At 60.0% G+C, this 16670-nt stretch overlaps 3 protein-coding genes and 1 pseudogene across 3 annotated transcripts, besides 1 other annotated feature; all 4 read right to left on the bottom strand.

The window, feature by feature from the left end:
* Positions 1-751: 751 nt before the first annotated feature.
* Positions 752-2626, bottom strand: LMXM_33_2670 (NADPH-cytochrome p450 reductase-like protein; the record flags this gene model as incomplete). The annotated part of the gene is made up of 1 exon (XM_003878775.1): positions 752-2626. One exon carries the CDS (start codon positions 2624-2626, stop codon positions 752-754), a length of 1875 nt encoding a protein of 624 aa, XP_003878824.1.
* Positions 2627-4107: 1481 nt separating this feature from the next.
* Positions 4108-6840, bottom strand: LMXM_33_2660 (conserved hypothetical protein; the record flags this gene model as incomplete). The annotated part of the gene is made up of 1 exon (XM_003878774.1): positions 4108-6840. The coding sequence occupies one exon, from the start codon at positions 6838-6840 to the stop codon at positions 4108-4110; it is 2733 nt and encodes a 910-aa protein (XP_003878823.1).
* A 2072-nt stretch (positions 6841-8912) lies between these two features.
* On the bottom strand, positions 8913-10739 carry LMXM_33_2650 (conserved hypothetical protein; the record flags this gene model as incomplete). The annotated part of the gene is made up of 1 exon (XM_003878773.1): positions 8913-10739. The coding sequence occupies one exon, from the start codon at positions 10737-10739 to the stop codon at positions 8913-8915; it is 1827 nt and encodes a 608-aa protein (XP_003878822.1).
* Positions 10740-11486: 747 nt separating this feature from the next.
* On the bottom strand, positions 11487-15822 carry LMXM_33_2640 (annotated as a pseudogene).
* Positions 11487-15822: a sequence feature.
* Positions 15823-16670: the final 848 nt, after the last annotated feature.

Below are 16670 nucleotides of genomic sequence, written 5' to 3'. Positions count from 1 at the left end.
ACAGTCACACCAGCCACAGACAGCGAGCGGGTAAAACCAACAACCAACAGAAAAAAAAAGAAGCGCTCGGTATGTGGCGCAGAGACTGCGTGCGGTGTGTCCTTCAAGATGGCGAAGGAGCCTGCACGGGTGTGTGACGGGCAAGCAGAGCGCTGTGCGTGCGTTTGCGTTTCCTGCACGCACGACGTGCCGCGGGCGCAAAGGATCAGTGCCGAAGACACGCGCACGACGACTAAACACGCGTGGATAACGGGAGAACACGGCTGGGCGAGCAACGCGACACGTCAAGAGCGGCTCAAGCGATAACAGAGGACGGAGATGGCATCGGGGAGAGAAGAGGGGGGCACCAGAGGAAGAGAAAAGATACCAGTTGTAGCGCCGTCGCGCAAACCCAGTAGAGGATGGTGCGCTAGGAGAGCTCGCCTGCAGAGGGGCAATGGTTATGACCACATGATCGCAAGCTCTGCAGCTCAAGCAGCCCGGTGAGTGTCCCCCAGTTCAGGGCTCCTTGCCAGAGAGATTGTTCTTAGTCGCACAGGTGCAGAAGCAGGCAAAGGATCAAGAGCAGGAACACGCACGACCATGCAAACAATCTACCCACACCTCACCTCACCGCACTGCTTGCCTCATGTTCTTGACTGCTGTGACTCGACCGTGGTGGCACCGCGGTGTGGGTGGTGAAGGATGATCAGTTGAAGTAGAACGTGCCGTTGAAAGAGTGTAACATACACACGCACACACATGTTCGCGCCTACGCCGACCACGAGTCGACCTGATAGCGACCCACGCGGCCAAGAGCCCTGATGTGCGCGGCCGCCCCGGCTTCGTCCTGCACCTCCGCCACGGTCGCCTCGACAATCTGCTCTAGGGTGTGCTGCACATCCTTCGGCATCTGCTTCGCGTTTCCGCACACGTACACCACGCCAGGCGGGACACCGGCACCTTCGGGCTGCAAAAAGGACGACGTCAGTTTTGCGTGCTGGCCGAGTTTGTGCTGCACGTAAACCTTCTTGTCGGTGTCCCGCGAGAAGGCCGGGATCACTCGGAGGGTGGGCAGTGCGCCCGTCTCCTTCAGCGTAGCCCACTCCTCGCGGTACAGGTAATCCTCCGCCTCACGTCGGCATCCAAACACAAGCACCACCGGCACATCTTCCCAGCCCTGCGCGGAGAGACCGGCGACCTGCCGCAGAACATTGCGAATTGGCGCAACGCCCGTCCCTGTTGCGATGCACAGCAGCGGCGTCGGTGTAGCAGGAAGTGCAAGGGAACCCTGCCAGACAAAACACGTCAGCCGTGTCCCGGGGGCGGCCTTCACTAGGTAGGAGCTGCAGAGCCCGGTGCGGTGGCGCTTCAGTGGCGTGTGCCAGTCCAGCAGCCCTACGCAGAGGTCGAAACGGCCTGCGCCGTCCATTGCTGGCGCGGAGGCGATGGAGAAGTAGCGCGGCAGCATCGGCATCGCAAACGACAAGACCAGCTCCAGAGATGGATGAAGGTCCTTGAAGTCGTGCAGCACCTCACATATGTTGCGCTTCTCACGGTGCGCATACTGCAGGTAATCGTTCACGTTGGCCGGATCTGCCAGCTCGTAGAGGCGTTCCCGCACGTCGACCGCGCCCTCTTCCTCCCCAGTCACCTCATGCGCGAGCATCCACAAGAACTCTTGTGACACCACGGCGTCCAGGTCAAAGTAGTGACGAAGTAACGAACGTAGCGAGAGAGGCCGCCCAAAGAAGGGGCGGGCGGGCTGACGGACGAGTCCATGCGAGGCGTCTGGGGTCACCATCACCATCTCTGCCCCGTCTTGCTGCAGTTCGCGCAGCAGCTCCTCTACTAGCTCTTCACGATTGGGGCAGTAGATGCCGAGCGCATCGCCGACATCGTACGCCGCGGCGTCCGTGCTGTCCGGACCCGCGCGAAGCTCCAGGTGATGAACCACCTGCTCGCACGCAGCAGATGTGAGGCGCCTGTTCGCCACCACCTCGCAGGAGAATACAGAGTCAGCAAAATACGGCAGTGGCGCGGCGGAGGCGTTAACGGAAGAAGACGGCGCGCCAGCTGTTGCCTCGTCGCACGCCGAGGCGGGTGCAATGCTGAAAAGAGGAAAGAAAGGAAGGTCCGCCAGCGGGTAAGCCGGCGTACGTGCGGCAGCACCGCGCTTGCCCGGTTTCCCAAGTGCTGTCCACAGCTCCGCGAGCCAGGGCTGCAATGTCTCCTCCACGCCCTTCGCGTCACTCTCATCTCCCAGCCCGCGCATCACCATCGGGGTGCCGCCAAGCTGCCGGAGACGGTTGTGCACCATCTTGGCCATGTGGTTGAACTTGAGATACAGAGAGTCGCCCAAGCCGAAGACAGCGTACTGCAGGCCCTCCATGCTGCCTGCGGCGGTGGGTTGTAGCAGCGACGCCCACGACCGGCGAAACGTGTTTGGGGCATCACCTTGATTCGCGTTGGAGCAGATAAGAACGACAGGCCCTCCGGTGTGCGGCCACTCAGCGATAGGCAAGTCATCGGCGGGCAGGCACGAGACGCACTCGAACCCCTGGCAAAGTGCCAGTCGAGCGATGCGCAGCGCTAGTCGCTCCGCGTTGCCAGTCTGCGTCCCGTACAGAATCGTAAGCCTGGTCATTGGGCACACTGGCCAAGAGTTAACGCTAGAACAGAAAAACAAAGATACCAGGGGTTGTGGTCGTTGCTGGCTCAACCAGACGGATATGAGTGTCACGCAGATCGCTCACTGATCGCCACAGCACCCATGCGCGACAGCAATCAAGAATCGAGGGTAAAGACGTAACCTACGCACAAACCACGGGGGTACACGAGTACTCGACAGATGGGGCATAGGTGAAGAGAGGAGGTGGCATGGCTCTGTCAATGAGGAAGAGAGAGGCGTGGTGCACAAATGCATTTTTCTACATACGGCACGGGCGTCATCAACGACACACCCATCCATGGTAGCATGTACGCCGGTGCATCATGTGCGCGGATGCATGCATTCGGTTAAACGAGGCCCCTCTATCAGCACAGTGAAAAGGGTGAAAGAAAGGACGCTTCTCGTTGCTCAGCATGCACGGAGCCTGAGAGGGTGGTTGGCGCGTCACTCATGAGATTCTTTTTTTCCGCTAATGCGAAGTGTCCATTTTACCATAGGCCAGCGAACAAGTCGACGCACGCGACCACACCTCCTCTGCTTCAGCTGCACTCGAGCTACGTCCAGGCACCGGCCCCACATTCACCACATCGCGCAGCCCACGCACAAAAAAAACAGTGGGTGGACGCGTATATTCGCTGAGCCGTCGACACCACTCGTAGTGACTTCGCACAAGCATCATCATGCCCGCAAGTCTCTTCGGCACAGCGCCAGCCCCACACCTGTCCTGCAGACACCACGGGTCCCCCGCCAGCCGTACGCGAGGGCGGGCCTGCAGGCTGCTTGGCTCCTCCCCCTAAAGAGTGGGCACGGGGCGCTGAGATATCACGCACGGTGGCGGCCGGGATTATCCGCGGTGGAAAAAAAGGACAAGCATGAAAAGCGCGGAGTGGTGAGAGGGGGCACGAAGCTCACGTCGATCACATCGACTGCAGTTCACAGCTGTGCCCGGGACTGTGGCCTTTGCACAGAGGATAAGCGGGGAGGTTCATGGGTGATTCCATATCTGCGGGGGTGCGGTGCATTCACTCGACTCACCGACGGCTGCACAGGACAAGCAGCGGGCTGAAGAAGCCTGCGAGAGGCACGCGTACGACGAGCCCAGTCACAGATACAGAGGGCGAGCAGCGAAAGAAAGACACAAGCACAAACAACGGACAACGCAGTCATAGGACGAGAGACAGACAAAGGAGAAACCGTCTTTGGCATTGTGGCGATACGGAGTATTAACACACAGACAAGTCCCCCAGCGACAGGGGGAGAGAGCCGTCCCGTCAGAGACCACGAATATCAGGCGCGCAGACACAGCACAGCAGCCAAAACAAAGAGACCGCGGTGCGGCAACCAAAAGGGAGGCCCCATACTCGTCGCGACGACAGCCATCGCGCACGTTTGTCGGGCGAAACATCAGGATCGACTACAACCAAAAGCGCCGCAGCAATGACTAGGTGACGACGGAACTACGAGCTCGACTCCAGTAAATGGGACAGTTCGTGGAGCATCGTCGCGTTACTGACCAGATTCAACTGTAGCTCTCGGTTACCGCTGTAGTAGTGCGCCACGAAGACGGCCAGCTTTTGATTGGACTCCGTCAGAGTCGAAAAGATGGCACACATCACAAGCGTGGACAGCTCATCGCACTGCCGCTGACGGACTGCAGCAGCGGCCGCCGTGCAGCCGGCAGTCGTGCCGTCACCGCTACCATTGCTGACAGTGCGGCCCAGTGACTGTTGCACCGCCTTTCTCACCACCTCGGCGACCGCCTTGGCTTGAGAATGCCATTGCGAGTGGAGCTGCGTGACTACCCTCAGTGCGGCGCTTTCGCTCAGCTCTGCGGGCAGTGCGGAGGCCGGTGGCGGCGAGGATGGCCGCTGAGCTGCCGACGTCGAATTTTGGCAACACGTAGTAGGTGGTGGCTGACTAGCGGAACTGAAGAAACCCTCGCCGAGCGCCTTGGTCGCTTCGTCGACAAACGCGAGAAGGTGATTCCACGATGCCTCGCCGTTCTTCTGCTCGGCGCTCACCCACCCCTGAATAGCATTCTGCAGCTGGCCCTCCAGGTACTGCGTGTGATAAGAAATGCCGCTGGCAGCGGCACCACGGCCAGAAGCCGGAGCCTCTGTCTGTGACACATTCGGCAGCTCCGACTCGCCCGTGTCGAAATGCGAGCGTCCACCACTCGGGCTCCGGTTCCTCGCTCCAGGAGAAGCTAAGCGAGACGCAGTTGGCGAGCTTGGTTCACCGTCGCCGCTGAGCGACATCAGCTCCCGCCACGTCGCCATCACCGTGTACACGTTGGTGCACGCAAACACCTGCTGAGCCAACGGGCTCGTGTGGCGGCGCTTTAGCTGATCGACAAGCGCCATCATGTGCGCGAGGCAGTTCTTCACGAAGGTGGCGACAGATGGGTCAAAGGCAACACCAGTGCCACCAGTGAACGCGGAGGCGCGCACGGCCGCGGTGTTCAGGTACTCAAGCTGACCAAGTACGCCGCAGACGCGGTAGACCACCGGGTGAGGGCCCAACGTGGCGCAGTACGGCTTGTTGCCAAGGATGCCTGCCCAGCTGCTGTTCTCGGCAGCGGCGCGGTAGAAAGGAGAAAGCTTCAGCGTCGGCAGGAAAGCCAAAGCGAGCCCATCATTCTCGAAGGCCGTCCGCAGCGAGTTGCGCAACGCCGACTTCGACATCTCTAGCACGCCACTCAGTAACAAGAGCGGGATGGGATCAAGCGAGGTGCAGAGGTGCTGCTTCACCGTCTCCAACACCCGCAACGCCGCCAGCACCTCGGTGCGCTCCATCACGATCGACAGGTCGTCAACGATCGAAGATTCCACGCTGTGCACGGCGCTCCCCAGCACCGCGCGGGCAATCCGCTCCGCACTCGTGAAGTCCTCACCACCCTCGACGTCGCCAGCCACGCAGAAAAAGTTGCCGATGAAGCGGCACTCAGACTCGCATGTGTTCACCAGCGTCTGGAAGCAGCGAACAAACTGCCACGTCCAGCTGTTGCACTCGTCCAGCTGTTCTGCCACGGCGTCGTCAACGTGCAGCTTGCCGTGACGCACCCGAAGCGCGTTCACCGCCTTTACAGCGTCCTCAAAGGTAGCTGCGCGCAAGAGACGAAGCGACTCAGCCCTCGAGACAGCCGCACCGTTGGACATGAAGCCGGTGAAGCCGCGCATGTGCTGCGACACGCTCCGCTGGCGACGCGCCAACGTTCGCCCCGGGAAGTTCACAGGGACAGGGTTTACCTGGTTGCCAGACGGGGCGCTGATGTCACGGTTGCTCGTTATGTCACGCGCTTCCTCCGCCGACACCAGCGGCTCGAGCGGGTCAGCGTGCACCGCCGACACCTCCGAGAGCTGGGCAATCAAGAGGCGAAACTGCTTTACGTACGACTGGGACATGTACCGGATGTACAGCTTTGTGACATCTACCGCAACCGGTAGGTTATAGAGCTGAAGAAAGCGAAACGCAAATTGCGCGCTCTCCTCCAGTGACTGCTGCTCGTCGGCGGTGCGCGATGGGTCCTCGGCGAGCGCGAGAATCTTCTTGGTGAGAAAGCGCTGCAGCTTATCGCCCGCCTTGTGCGCGGTGGCCGTCAGTTTTGGCCGAATTTCGTTGCCCACGGCAGAAAACTGGAGGGCTTTGTTGCCGGAGAGAAACTCCAGCCGGCGATTCAGCTCGCGCAAGTTGGCCAGATAGTTGGCGTCAACGCTCTTGTTCGAAATGACATCACAGAACGAATCGCACTTCTGAAGGGCGGTGTAGACCTCGTTGATCTTGTTGCTTACCTGGCGCCGGTTGCTCACCTTTCGCGCCAAGGCGTCTGCCTGCTGCTGCATGTAGACAATGTCATTTGCGCTGCCCTCGAGCTTGCGCTGAAACGTCAAAATCTCCTCCTCGAAGTCAACGATGTGTCGCTCGCACGCGCTGAACTCGTGATAGAGCTGCGCAATCTTCTCCGCCTGGCTGGCATGGGCCTGGATGAACGTGTCTCGAAAGCCGCGCAGCCGCTCCTCATGCAGGCTCAACGCACTTTCCAGATCCTGGCCATCCCGCAGGTACTGCGCCAGGGTGGCGGCTTGCGAGTCATCCTCGTCGCTGTTGACAGCGGCGAGGAGCTCGTCGATTTCCTCGAGCCGATACAAGACCAGCTCAGCGGTTTCAGCCTCGCTGCCACCGCCGCTCATCAGCGATGTACTCGTACGCGGCACAAACAAAAAGGGAAACCAGTCAAAGTGCACAGCGGCAGGCCTCCTCCTCTGGAAGAAGAGCCACACGTGTTTACCATCAAGGCACAGAATGCTTGCTTATGCGCAGTTTCCGTTAGCCAAGTGAAGAGCAGAAGATCGAGAAGGGGCGAAGAAAAAAAAACGAAGGTCCGTCATAGAGAGGCACAGGACAGGAGGGCGCTGCACGCTGCAAAAATCCCCGTCCTCTTGGCACCACTAAAGCAAAGCCCGCGTGCTGTTCAACAGCACGTGAGCTCACAGGTGCGGCGCCGCACCTGTGAGCGACAGCACAAATCTATGAGTCACTTTCTTTCGCTGCCTCGAGCGCTGCAAAGGTGTGCGCCCGGCCGAGTGGTCTGTATAAAGCTCACGACCCTCAGGGTTCTTTTAACGTTCTTTTTCTCATTGATGCAGTTGGGCAGATGCTGCTGATCTGTGTGGCCTTTTTTCTCTGAGAGAAGAGTGGAACTCCGGATCAAGTAAGGGGGGCACCTCACCGTGCGTGCTCTCTCTCCCAGGGTCCAGCACAGCCCTCCCACCACCAACGCTCTCTCTGCGTGCGGGGGAGCTGAGCGGCACCCCTCCCCTCTCTCCTATGTCCCCCTGCCCATGCCGAGCCACTTCTGGCGCTGACAGGGTGAGTGCGATGTGTCGCGCTACTCCTGTTGGCGGCCAGGTGGTGGATTGGCGTGGCATCGCTGCGGCCTGCGACCGTGCACCGGTGTGACCCATCCGTGTGATGGGGGAAGTGCCAGCGCAATGCGAACACGTCTCACGCGGGCCTCGCTGCGAACTGGTGTGGGGAGCCGGAGCCCCGCCCGGAGGGGGGACGCACCCGGGGTGGCGGCCTGCATGGTGGGAGGAGCTGCTGTGTGGCGACCTGTGGGGCTGTATGTGTGTGGGTAGCGTTTGAGGGCAGGGGCCGCGCTCTCAGACGGGGGCGTCGGGGCCTCGCTGCAAAGTGCGTGTGTCTGCAGCTGCCTCGCACCATGCGATGGAGGGCCTGTGGCAGGGCTGGGGGTGGGGAGCAGAGTAGAGCCTAGCCTCGTGTTTTATGGCAGAGAAACGGGCACGCTGAGCGGAAGGGAAATAAAAACAGATGGGGGGACTAAGCACCTTTGGTCTTCTCTGCACACGCACACATGTAAAGATGCACCGCTGCGTGCGTTTCATCCCACCCTGCGCCTCCCCATTATGTTACTCCCGTGCGTACATGCGCAAAAAGACGTGCGACGGAGTCGAACAAAGCCTGAAGCAGGCCGCAGAGTGAAAACAGGACCAAAAGAAAGGGATTAAACAAGCGAGCTGCGAAACGCATGTCGTCGTCAGCCACCCCTGGCGTATCGCTGCGCTTATCAGCCCCTTCTGCTTCCCTCTTATCCACCTCCGTGTGGCCTCCTCTTGCACCCTCGCCGCCCATTCTCTACCGCTCACAATGAGGCGCAGCCCCCACCACCCCTCTTCCCTTTTCGTTTGCTGCTGCGCGTCCCCCCTCCCCCTTCGTGAAGAGTGGAGTGCCGCATTCAATATCGATCGAGGGCGGGCGGGCGTCCTTCGGGGTAAAACACGTAAGGAGAGGCGGAAGAGCCGGCTGCGGTACAGGGCAGAGTGAGAGGGCGTCAGAGAAAGACACGTGAGGGCTGCGGTGCGGCCACTGAAGAGGAGGGCGAGGAAGACGACAACGGCGGCGCAATGGTACGCATGCATCCCCACGTGCGCACACGCACAGAGAGAGACAGAGACGGACACACATGTGATGGGCGCCCGAGCAAAAATCTACGCACATACGCAGGGCAGAAGACAACAACACAGTAACGATGAAAAGGGGAACATCAACGCGAGAGAAAAAAAGAAAAACGCATCTCTGCGGTGATGTCAAGTCGATCGCACACAACGAGCAAGCGAGCGAAGAATAAGGGAGCATCGTCTTGCGCGTATACATATCGAGATGAGGAAGGCCCAGCACATGCCAACATGCAGACTCGGATCGCCTTTCCTGTTCTATTTTTTCCCATTTGTTTTCTCCTCCTCTAGATAGATTCCATGGACGCCTTGCGCTCCGCATTCGCCGCCGACGAGGCGGTCCTCGAGGTGTCGCTTACGGGGTTATTGCATATACGCAGCATTTCAACATAGGCCTCCCGCGTTATCTGCATGAGTGTCGAGTCCTGAACGACACGGCAGCTAAATGTGGGTACAAACAGGTCAGAGGAAAGGGCATCGGTCGCTAGCAATGACCAACTGCCCATCTCCAGCGCGATCGAGTCCTTTCCCGCAAACACTTCAACGCGTCCCGACACGACGAGGGTGAACACGGACGACGGCACACCCTCGCGATAAAGCCACACGTTCTGCTTGTCGTCGTCAGTCATGCCGCGTGAGTCCTTCGGTGTCCGGACGCGGTATACGGTGGTGCACTCCATCATGCCCTGCATCAGCGCCGACACATCCTCCATGCTGAGCTCGGGCAGTGACTCGCACAGGAAGAGAGCAGCGGCACGCAGCTCGTTGTAGTTCAGGTGGACGCGTCGCGAGCACTTGGAGGTGAGGCCGATCTGCCGCTTCGCCAAATTAGAGGTGTTGCCAAGCGCTGTGTGCTGAATCTGATGCGGGTCAACATCATACTCGTCAAAGATCTCGCTGTGGATAAGCTCCTCAATGATGTCCTCCATGGTCACAAGACCCTTCACCTCGTAGTACGGGTCCCCGTAGGGGCGCTGCTGCACCTCCTGCACGAGGGCGATGTGTGACTTGCCGGTCTGGAAGTACTTGAGCATCGAGATCAGTTTTGTTTCAGAGGGCACAACGTGGCAGCGGCGGTTGTAGAACTTCACCAGCAGAAGCACCTTCGTGTTCTCTTGCGGATTGGCCATGAGCAAGTCCTTTGCGAACAGCACGCCAATGACGTTGTTCTTTGTGGTTTGGTACACCGGGATTCGGCTGTGGCCGCGGTCGGAGATCAGCTGAATAGTCTCCTCGTTCAGCCGCTCATTAGCCTCCAGCATCAGCATATCACTCACCGGCGTCATCACCTCCATCACCGTCTTCTCGTGCAGTTCCATGGCTCCCACCATAAGATCGACCTCGCCGGCGCCAATGCCAGACTCGGCGCTGCGGGCGGCATGCATGAACATGAGCTTCTTGAGCTCGTTTCGCTCGTAAATCTGGCCAGGGTCCTTGCCAATGAACTTGTCAAGAATCATGCTCAGAGGCTTGCAGACAGGCCAGAAGATGCACACAAAGAACTTCACGAGCGGCGCCGACTTGGAGCCGACCTGCAGCGCGTGCGCTGACATGAGGGCTTGCGGAATCACCTCGCCGCCGAGCGTTGTCAGCGCGGTGGAGACCACCGTCGCCACCCAGCCGTGGATGTGCGAGTCGGTGATCTGCGCGATGAGGGTGTTCACCATTACGTTGCCCAAAATAAGCGTGCACAGGAGCTGGTTACCGAGGTGACGGATGGGCAAAATCTTCTGTGCGTACGTCTTGTCTGGTTCGGAGCCGCTATCCGCGATAATCTCGAGCGACAGTGTGTCGAGGCCGAGCAACGCCAGCGTCAGGCCAGCGAAGAGGGCGGCAAACAGCAAGAAGATGGAGTCAACAACAATCAGCGACATCCATCCAGAAGCGCCAATGCCCCCGTCTGACTCCTCCGCTGTCATCCCGTCGTCCGCATGGTTCGTGGAAGCGTGTTTAGCCCCCATGGCCGCTGTGGCCGCCGTCGCCTGGAACGCAGCGAGTGCTAGCACGAGGGCAAGAAGGAGTTGGAGAAGCGACAGCGTCGCGGCGGAGCGCCGGCCAGACATGAACGGAAGTTGGAGCCGCATTCTGCCTTGACCAGCCGAGAATAACAGCATCGCAGCATGCAAATATGGGAGGGGGGAACGGAGAAAGACTGCAAGACGAGAAAGTGAGAGGAACAGATGGGGAGACGGCTGTGAAGTTCGTCACAAAAAAAAGCAACACAAGAAACCAAACGAAGCTGTGATGTATGCAGTACCTGTACAGGTTGATGGTGGAAGACGTTGGTGATGGGCGAGTGAGCGCGCCAGAACACGGGAGAGGAGGATGCACAAGAAAGGAGGGTGTGCACAAGGAAGAGAGAACGTATACGTCTCACATGAGAGGACCGGTAAGCCGGCAACGACGGCGTCGACTGCGAGTAGGCATTTGTCCCTTTGTCCGATTCTGGCGGTTGGCGGCACGCATCCCCAGCAGTGGTGCGGGGTGCAGCAGCGTCTCAATCTTCCCACCCACACCCACACATCCCAAAGCCCAGAGACGGACCAAGATTCTTTAGCACGCAAAACAGCGGAAGCCAACCAAACACACGCACACGCATACACGCACACAAGAAGCGGCGCAAGAGCAGAGCTAAAGCAGAGAAGAAGCACGGAAGAAAAAAAAATCAGACGAAGCAACTCGACGTGAGGCGGCACACCGCCTTGCGCTTTCGCCGCTCTTTCACGCAAGGTGCGGAGGCGGCAGGTGAAGGGGTAGGGGAACCCGCGTGGCGCTGCCGTAACAGCACGCAAAAACAAGGCTAAAGACAAAACAAAAACGACTCCATGCGGAGTCGATGCGGGGCGCAGGTGGTGACGTCGTCAACGGCGCGGCGATGGCGGTGGTCGCTTAGTGGTACTGCGAAGGGTGTCGACCAGCAGCCATCTCAAGCGAACCCGCTCGCCGTCCGTGGGGTCGAAGGAGAAAAGCGTCCCCAGTGACGACCACGTGGGTGCGGCGAAGGAAGGAGACGCTGACCGCGGCGGGTGGGCTGACTCGTTCTGACGCGTGGACGGCATCGCACATGAAGAGGAGAACAGCGACTGCGGTGGCGGAGAAGGAGGTGAGCCCTGCCGGTTTGGTGCACTGGGCCCTGAGTGCCTCCACGGTGCGAAGCGGTCAAAACGCGCCACTGGTGCAAAGTTGGCGTCGCGCGATGGTGGCTGGTATGTGGCGAGCACTGCCGAAGGCGACTGCGGAGAGGACGGTGCTGATTTTTCGGACTCCATGATGAATGCTGACTGGTTCGGCGCCGGCGGCCATCCTTGTCGCGGCGCTTCTTGACTGCCATGCAAGCCGGGAGACACTGGAAAGTTTACGGGGTGGTTCAGCTCGCCTGCGCCGCTCTTCGCGTTCGCCAGCCTTGGTGCTGTGGAAGATTTAGAGGTGGTGATGGGGGAGGCGGGGCCGTAGAGAAAGCCCATCGGCAAAGCACGAGTGCTGCTGACCGGGTCCTTCGCCGTGGGTGGGTCGTCCTTCCCGCTATCTTCAAAACCACATGCAGCTGGGTGAGAGGCAGGGGCGGCGGGGAGGCGGTCAGTGGACAGATCCGTTGCGTCATAAGTCGCTTTAGATGATCGCAGCGACGGCATCACATTCAGTGCCGCGACAGGTTCCGCGCCTGTTGTCACCCTCTCCGGTCGCGGTGCCGACGACGTCAAAGCAGATGACTGCGCAGCCGGGATACGCGTCTGCAGCGATGTCGTTGTCATCGGCCTTGCGTCATGCTCATCGAAAAGCGTCGACAGGTAACTCCGTAGCGAGTTTTCCTCGACTAAACCACCCGCACCTGACGTCGCGCAGGTGCCCGACCGTGGCGAACACGGGGGCGGAGGGGGAGGAGAGCATGCAGCGTCGGTCGACGCCACTATTGGAGTTAGTGAGAGACCGGTGTCGTTATGGAGCGGAGTGCTCGTCGCGGCGCCCGAGTCCCCTACTTTGGTGAGCGACGCATGCCTTTCTACTGCCTGAAGCACCGCAGCCGCCTCCTGGAACACCGCGTCATACACGAGAGCATCGACATCCACGTGTCCTTCCGACGCAGAAACCTCCGCAGAGAACGGCAGAGAAGAACCTTCCTCTGAGTCGGGTCTCTTTGCACGGACTATCTGGCCCCCGTGTCCATCACCGCTGCTACACCGGCATCGCAACAACGGCTTTTGACTTGTTGGCCGTGTGCCGTTTGCCCTCCACGCATCCAGCACGGGCTGGGTAGCGGCTCCGGCCCAAAGCGGCAGACAAGGTCCCGAAGAGTCACTTCCGGGCTGCCAAGGCATCGCTGCTTGGCAGCAAAGGCCATGGTAAGGTGCCGTGCCTCCGCATCGGAAGAGACCCGAGAAGACACGATGAGATCGTCCACTTTTGCGGCCGTAGCGTGTGCCAGCCACCGCTGAAATCGCTCCAGGCGCAGGGCGAGTCCGTGCTGGCGCGCCAGAGCCGGTTCCCGCGCCCAACGCTGCAGGGCGCACGACAGGGCCATCCCCAGTGTCGACTCAGTCGCGCTCCGATCATTATCCGTTCCGCGTTCTTTGTCGGGCATGTGCAACCGGTGCTCTTGCGCGTGATACTGCAGAAGCAGCGAGGCAGCGAGAGAGATCGTCGCAGCTCCACAGATGACACGGGCAGGCGTGCTTTGCTCTAGCGCAGAGACTCTAGTCTCACGATCACTGCCGCTCTCTCGCTGTGTTGTTGTTGTGTCAATGGCGCTCCTGTAACGAGCAAGGATGGTGGACGCTAGTAGCGAGTCGGCCTCGCTCGCCAGCGTAAGCGGCATGGCACCGTCGACCGGGTAGCCGACGTAGTGCACGATGCGCTCAAGGCTGCACACACTAGTGAGCGCTTCACTGCGAAGGGAGTCGAGTAGCCAGCGCACGGCAGAAGGGCCGTGTTGCCGCAGACTGTGTACGCCACAGACAGAGTCTTCCGCGAACGCGGAGGATGGCAGCACCTTCACCAACGTCGGCGAGCGCAGTAGTCTGGCGAGAAAGGGCAAAAGTCCTTCTTTGGCGGCTGTCATCTGTTCGTTGTCCGCTGCAGACGTAGTCGCGTCATCGGCCCTCATCCTCCACAGCTGCGAGCACAGTGCACGTCCCTCAACGGCAACCACATCCATGCCACTTGAATCGTTGCGGACAGCGGTGAGGAGAAGCACGAGGCGCGGCGATTCCTGAGCGTTCCATGCCTCATGCACTGCTGTCGATGCATCCCATTGAATGGGAGCCTCGTCACCGAGACCTGTAACTTCGCTCACGCCAACAAAAGAGACCTGCTCTGGATGCGATGCGCCCCCTAGTGCAAGCGTCGTTGCTGCCTGTTTTTCCAGCAGCTGCAGCAGAGCCTCCAGCGACTCGGTCAATACCCCATCCCTCGCATCGTGGAATCGAACAGTGCACACATGTGAGATGTCGAAAGGAGCGACGCGCTTGTCTTGAGGCCGCGGCACCTCCGTTAGCACCGCCATGTGCTGCATCTTCTCCGGCACAGAGAGCGCCGCATCCGCCCTGCCACGCTGCGCATGCGAAAACAACGGATGCAACTGCACTGAAGCTCTTTCAGTCTTCTGGATGACGCTGCCGTCTTCGCACCAGCTTCGCTTGGTACCGGAAAGCGTACACACACACAGCCGGTTGACCTGTCTATCACCTGCACTGCAAAAGCGAGCTGTGGATGGTCCAGCAGCACCTCCACACATGGGAAGAAAGACGCGCACACGGCGCGAGCCGCTGCCGGTGCAACATCCAGCCCATCCGCCGCTTTCATTGCTTCTCCAGTGTGCCCTTCTCGCTGCTGGAGCGAGCACTGCTGCTGCTGGTGGTCTGAGAAAATCTGGCGCACGACAGAGAGTGGCTGAGGAGTCGAAGGGACCACGGCGCACACCAGCGCAAGTGCCATGTGCATCAGCCCCGGTTCGCAGTCGTCGACGCAATGTTAAAGCGTGTACTTTTCGTGAAGTGTGGCAGGTGTGTGCGGCGGATTATAGATTAGCCGGGCGGGACAGCCGGCCTGCAGGCACTGCTCTAGCGATGGAGCTCGAATAGCCGTTCCACACGGCGTCGCCTCCACGTACGGGCCACAGCATCGGCTGTCTTTCCAATGCAAACGTGAAGGATTTCTACACTCAGCGCGTGCCACGGCGGCAAGGGGTGCGACAACATGCACGTGGCGTTGAGATGACCACGCATCCAACAGGCGCAGCGCCTTGTCTGAGTACGCGCGCCGCAAACTCGCCTGTACCCGCGCAGTAGCCACGAAGAACGGCGGCACATGCTCCAGCAGTGGCCGCCACGCGTTCTCAGCCGTTACGGCATCCTGTGACGTGCACGCATATTGATGCTCGCCTGCACACGTGCTTGAACAGCCACCGTCACCGGGCAAGCAACGCATCGTTTCCAGAGAAGAAGCCGCGGACTTGCGCATGGAAGACGGCGAGACGTGCTCGCGCACAGAGCGCTCGTTACCCCCATCAATGTCAGCACCGCCAGCAGCAGCAGCAATGGCTCTTGCTATCTTGGGCGAAGATAGCCACGGTTGCCATGACACGCGCACCTCGCGAATCACCCGTCGCATGAAGGGGTGCAAAGTGGAATATAACGAGGCCGTCCTCCCCGCACAGTATCCCACAAGCATCTCAGCGCTGTCTTGGCGGGCGGTGCTACCGGGGTGGCTGGCGGGGGCAAGGCGCAGAAACAGCGGCGCGAAGGATGCGAGATGCACAAAGAACACCTCAAGGGAAGGAGCCGCAGTCAAGGAGCAGCGCTGTGCGTGGGCTAGTGCGTCGTACAGCGTGCCGACAGTGCAGCACGCCGGTGTCTGCGAAGCCTCGCCAGAGAAATGGCTAACATGCAGTACCTCACCAGGCAAGGATGCTCGTTGGTCTTTAGTTTCCGCGCCGCACCCACGCAGGCACATTGGAGCAGACGGAATGCGTAACAGGAGCGACGCGAAAATAGCAGGAGGCCATGGCGTACAGGCACCAGAGGCCACGCTAGATGCTGCTCGCCGTGGCACACACGCGTCAATCACCGCGTCAGGGAGTAAACAAGCTCCCATCGCATCATCCGGCGCGCATTTCACGCCGTCTGGCTTTTGACTAGCGCGTGGCCACCAAAGAGCCCGCCGCTGGGATGCTGCGAGCAAGCAAGCGCGAGTGGCAAGCATTCGGCATCGAAGATGCGTGAAGAAAGACAAGAGAAAAAGACGCGCAGCGGGCCGCCCAGTGGCCACCTCGGGGGACCGTGGTTGCCCGGCGGTCTTGTTCGCTCTCTCTCCTCTGTGTCCGTCCGTGTCGTGAGCGAGTCTGCTCGGCGCGAACAAGAAAGTAACACAACAAAGATGAGAGGCAAAGACGCGGGCAAGGTGAAGCAGAGGGTAAGAGAATGTAGAGCATGAAAAACGTGCCTCCGTGTCACGCAACACGCGCAAACGCGCACATCAACACATCAAACGTGTCGAAGGCGTGGAACCCAAACCGCGAACCCTCGCCTTCCCTTCGCGCGCTCCTCCAAACCACCTTCCCCGCGCGAGCACGTGTCCGGCTGGAGACGGCGAGGGAAGGTGCGTCCAGAGATGAAAAAGAGAAGAGGGCGCGTCGCTTCGCTGTGTAGTCACCTTGGCCTGAGCGATGACGCGATGGCCCAACCTCCGCGCCGGTCAAGGAAGCTGCACGCGCTTGTCCGTTTTTTGTTTCTTTCAGCCAGGTGAGGGTGGGGGAGGGGCCAACGGTTGCAGCACAAGACAGCAGCAAGAGAAGCAGAGACCCCATACGACCAATACCCGCTACGCGCACACATGAACCCCACCCCTGTGTCAGCCAGGAGGGGACGAAAGCTGTGTGCGCGCGACTGACGACAGCATCCCCGGCTCGACTTTGGTGACGAGTGCCTCCTCGCACATTAGGCCTGCTCAGCGAGTGTGCCTCTTTCTCCTTTTCTCCGGCTCTCCGTTCCGCTCAAGGAGGAGGGACGGGGCAGCCAGCAACTTCGTCTCATCACGGATATCAACCAAGC

Source organism: Leishmania mexicana, chromosome 33, assembly GCF_000234665.1.
Source record: "Leishmania mexicana MHOM/GT/2001/U1103 complete genome, chromosome 33".
Lineage (NCBI taxonomy): Eukaryota > Euglenozoa > Kinetoplastea > Trypanosomatida > Trypanosomatidae > Leishmania > Leishmania mexicana.
Note: the sequence above shows the minus strand (reverse complement) of the source record. Positions and strands in the feature narration are given on the sequence as shown.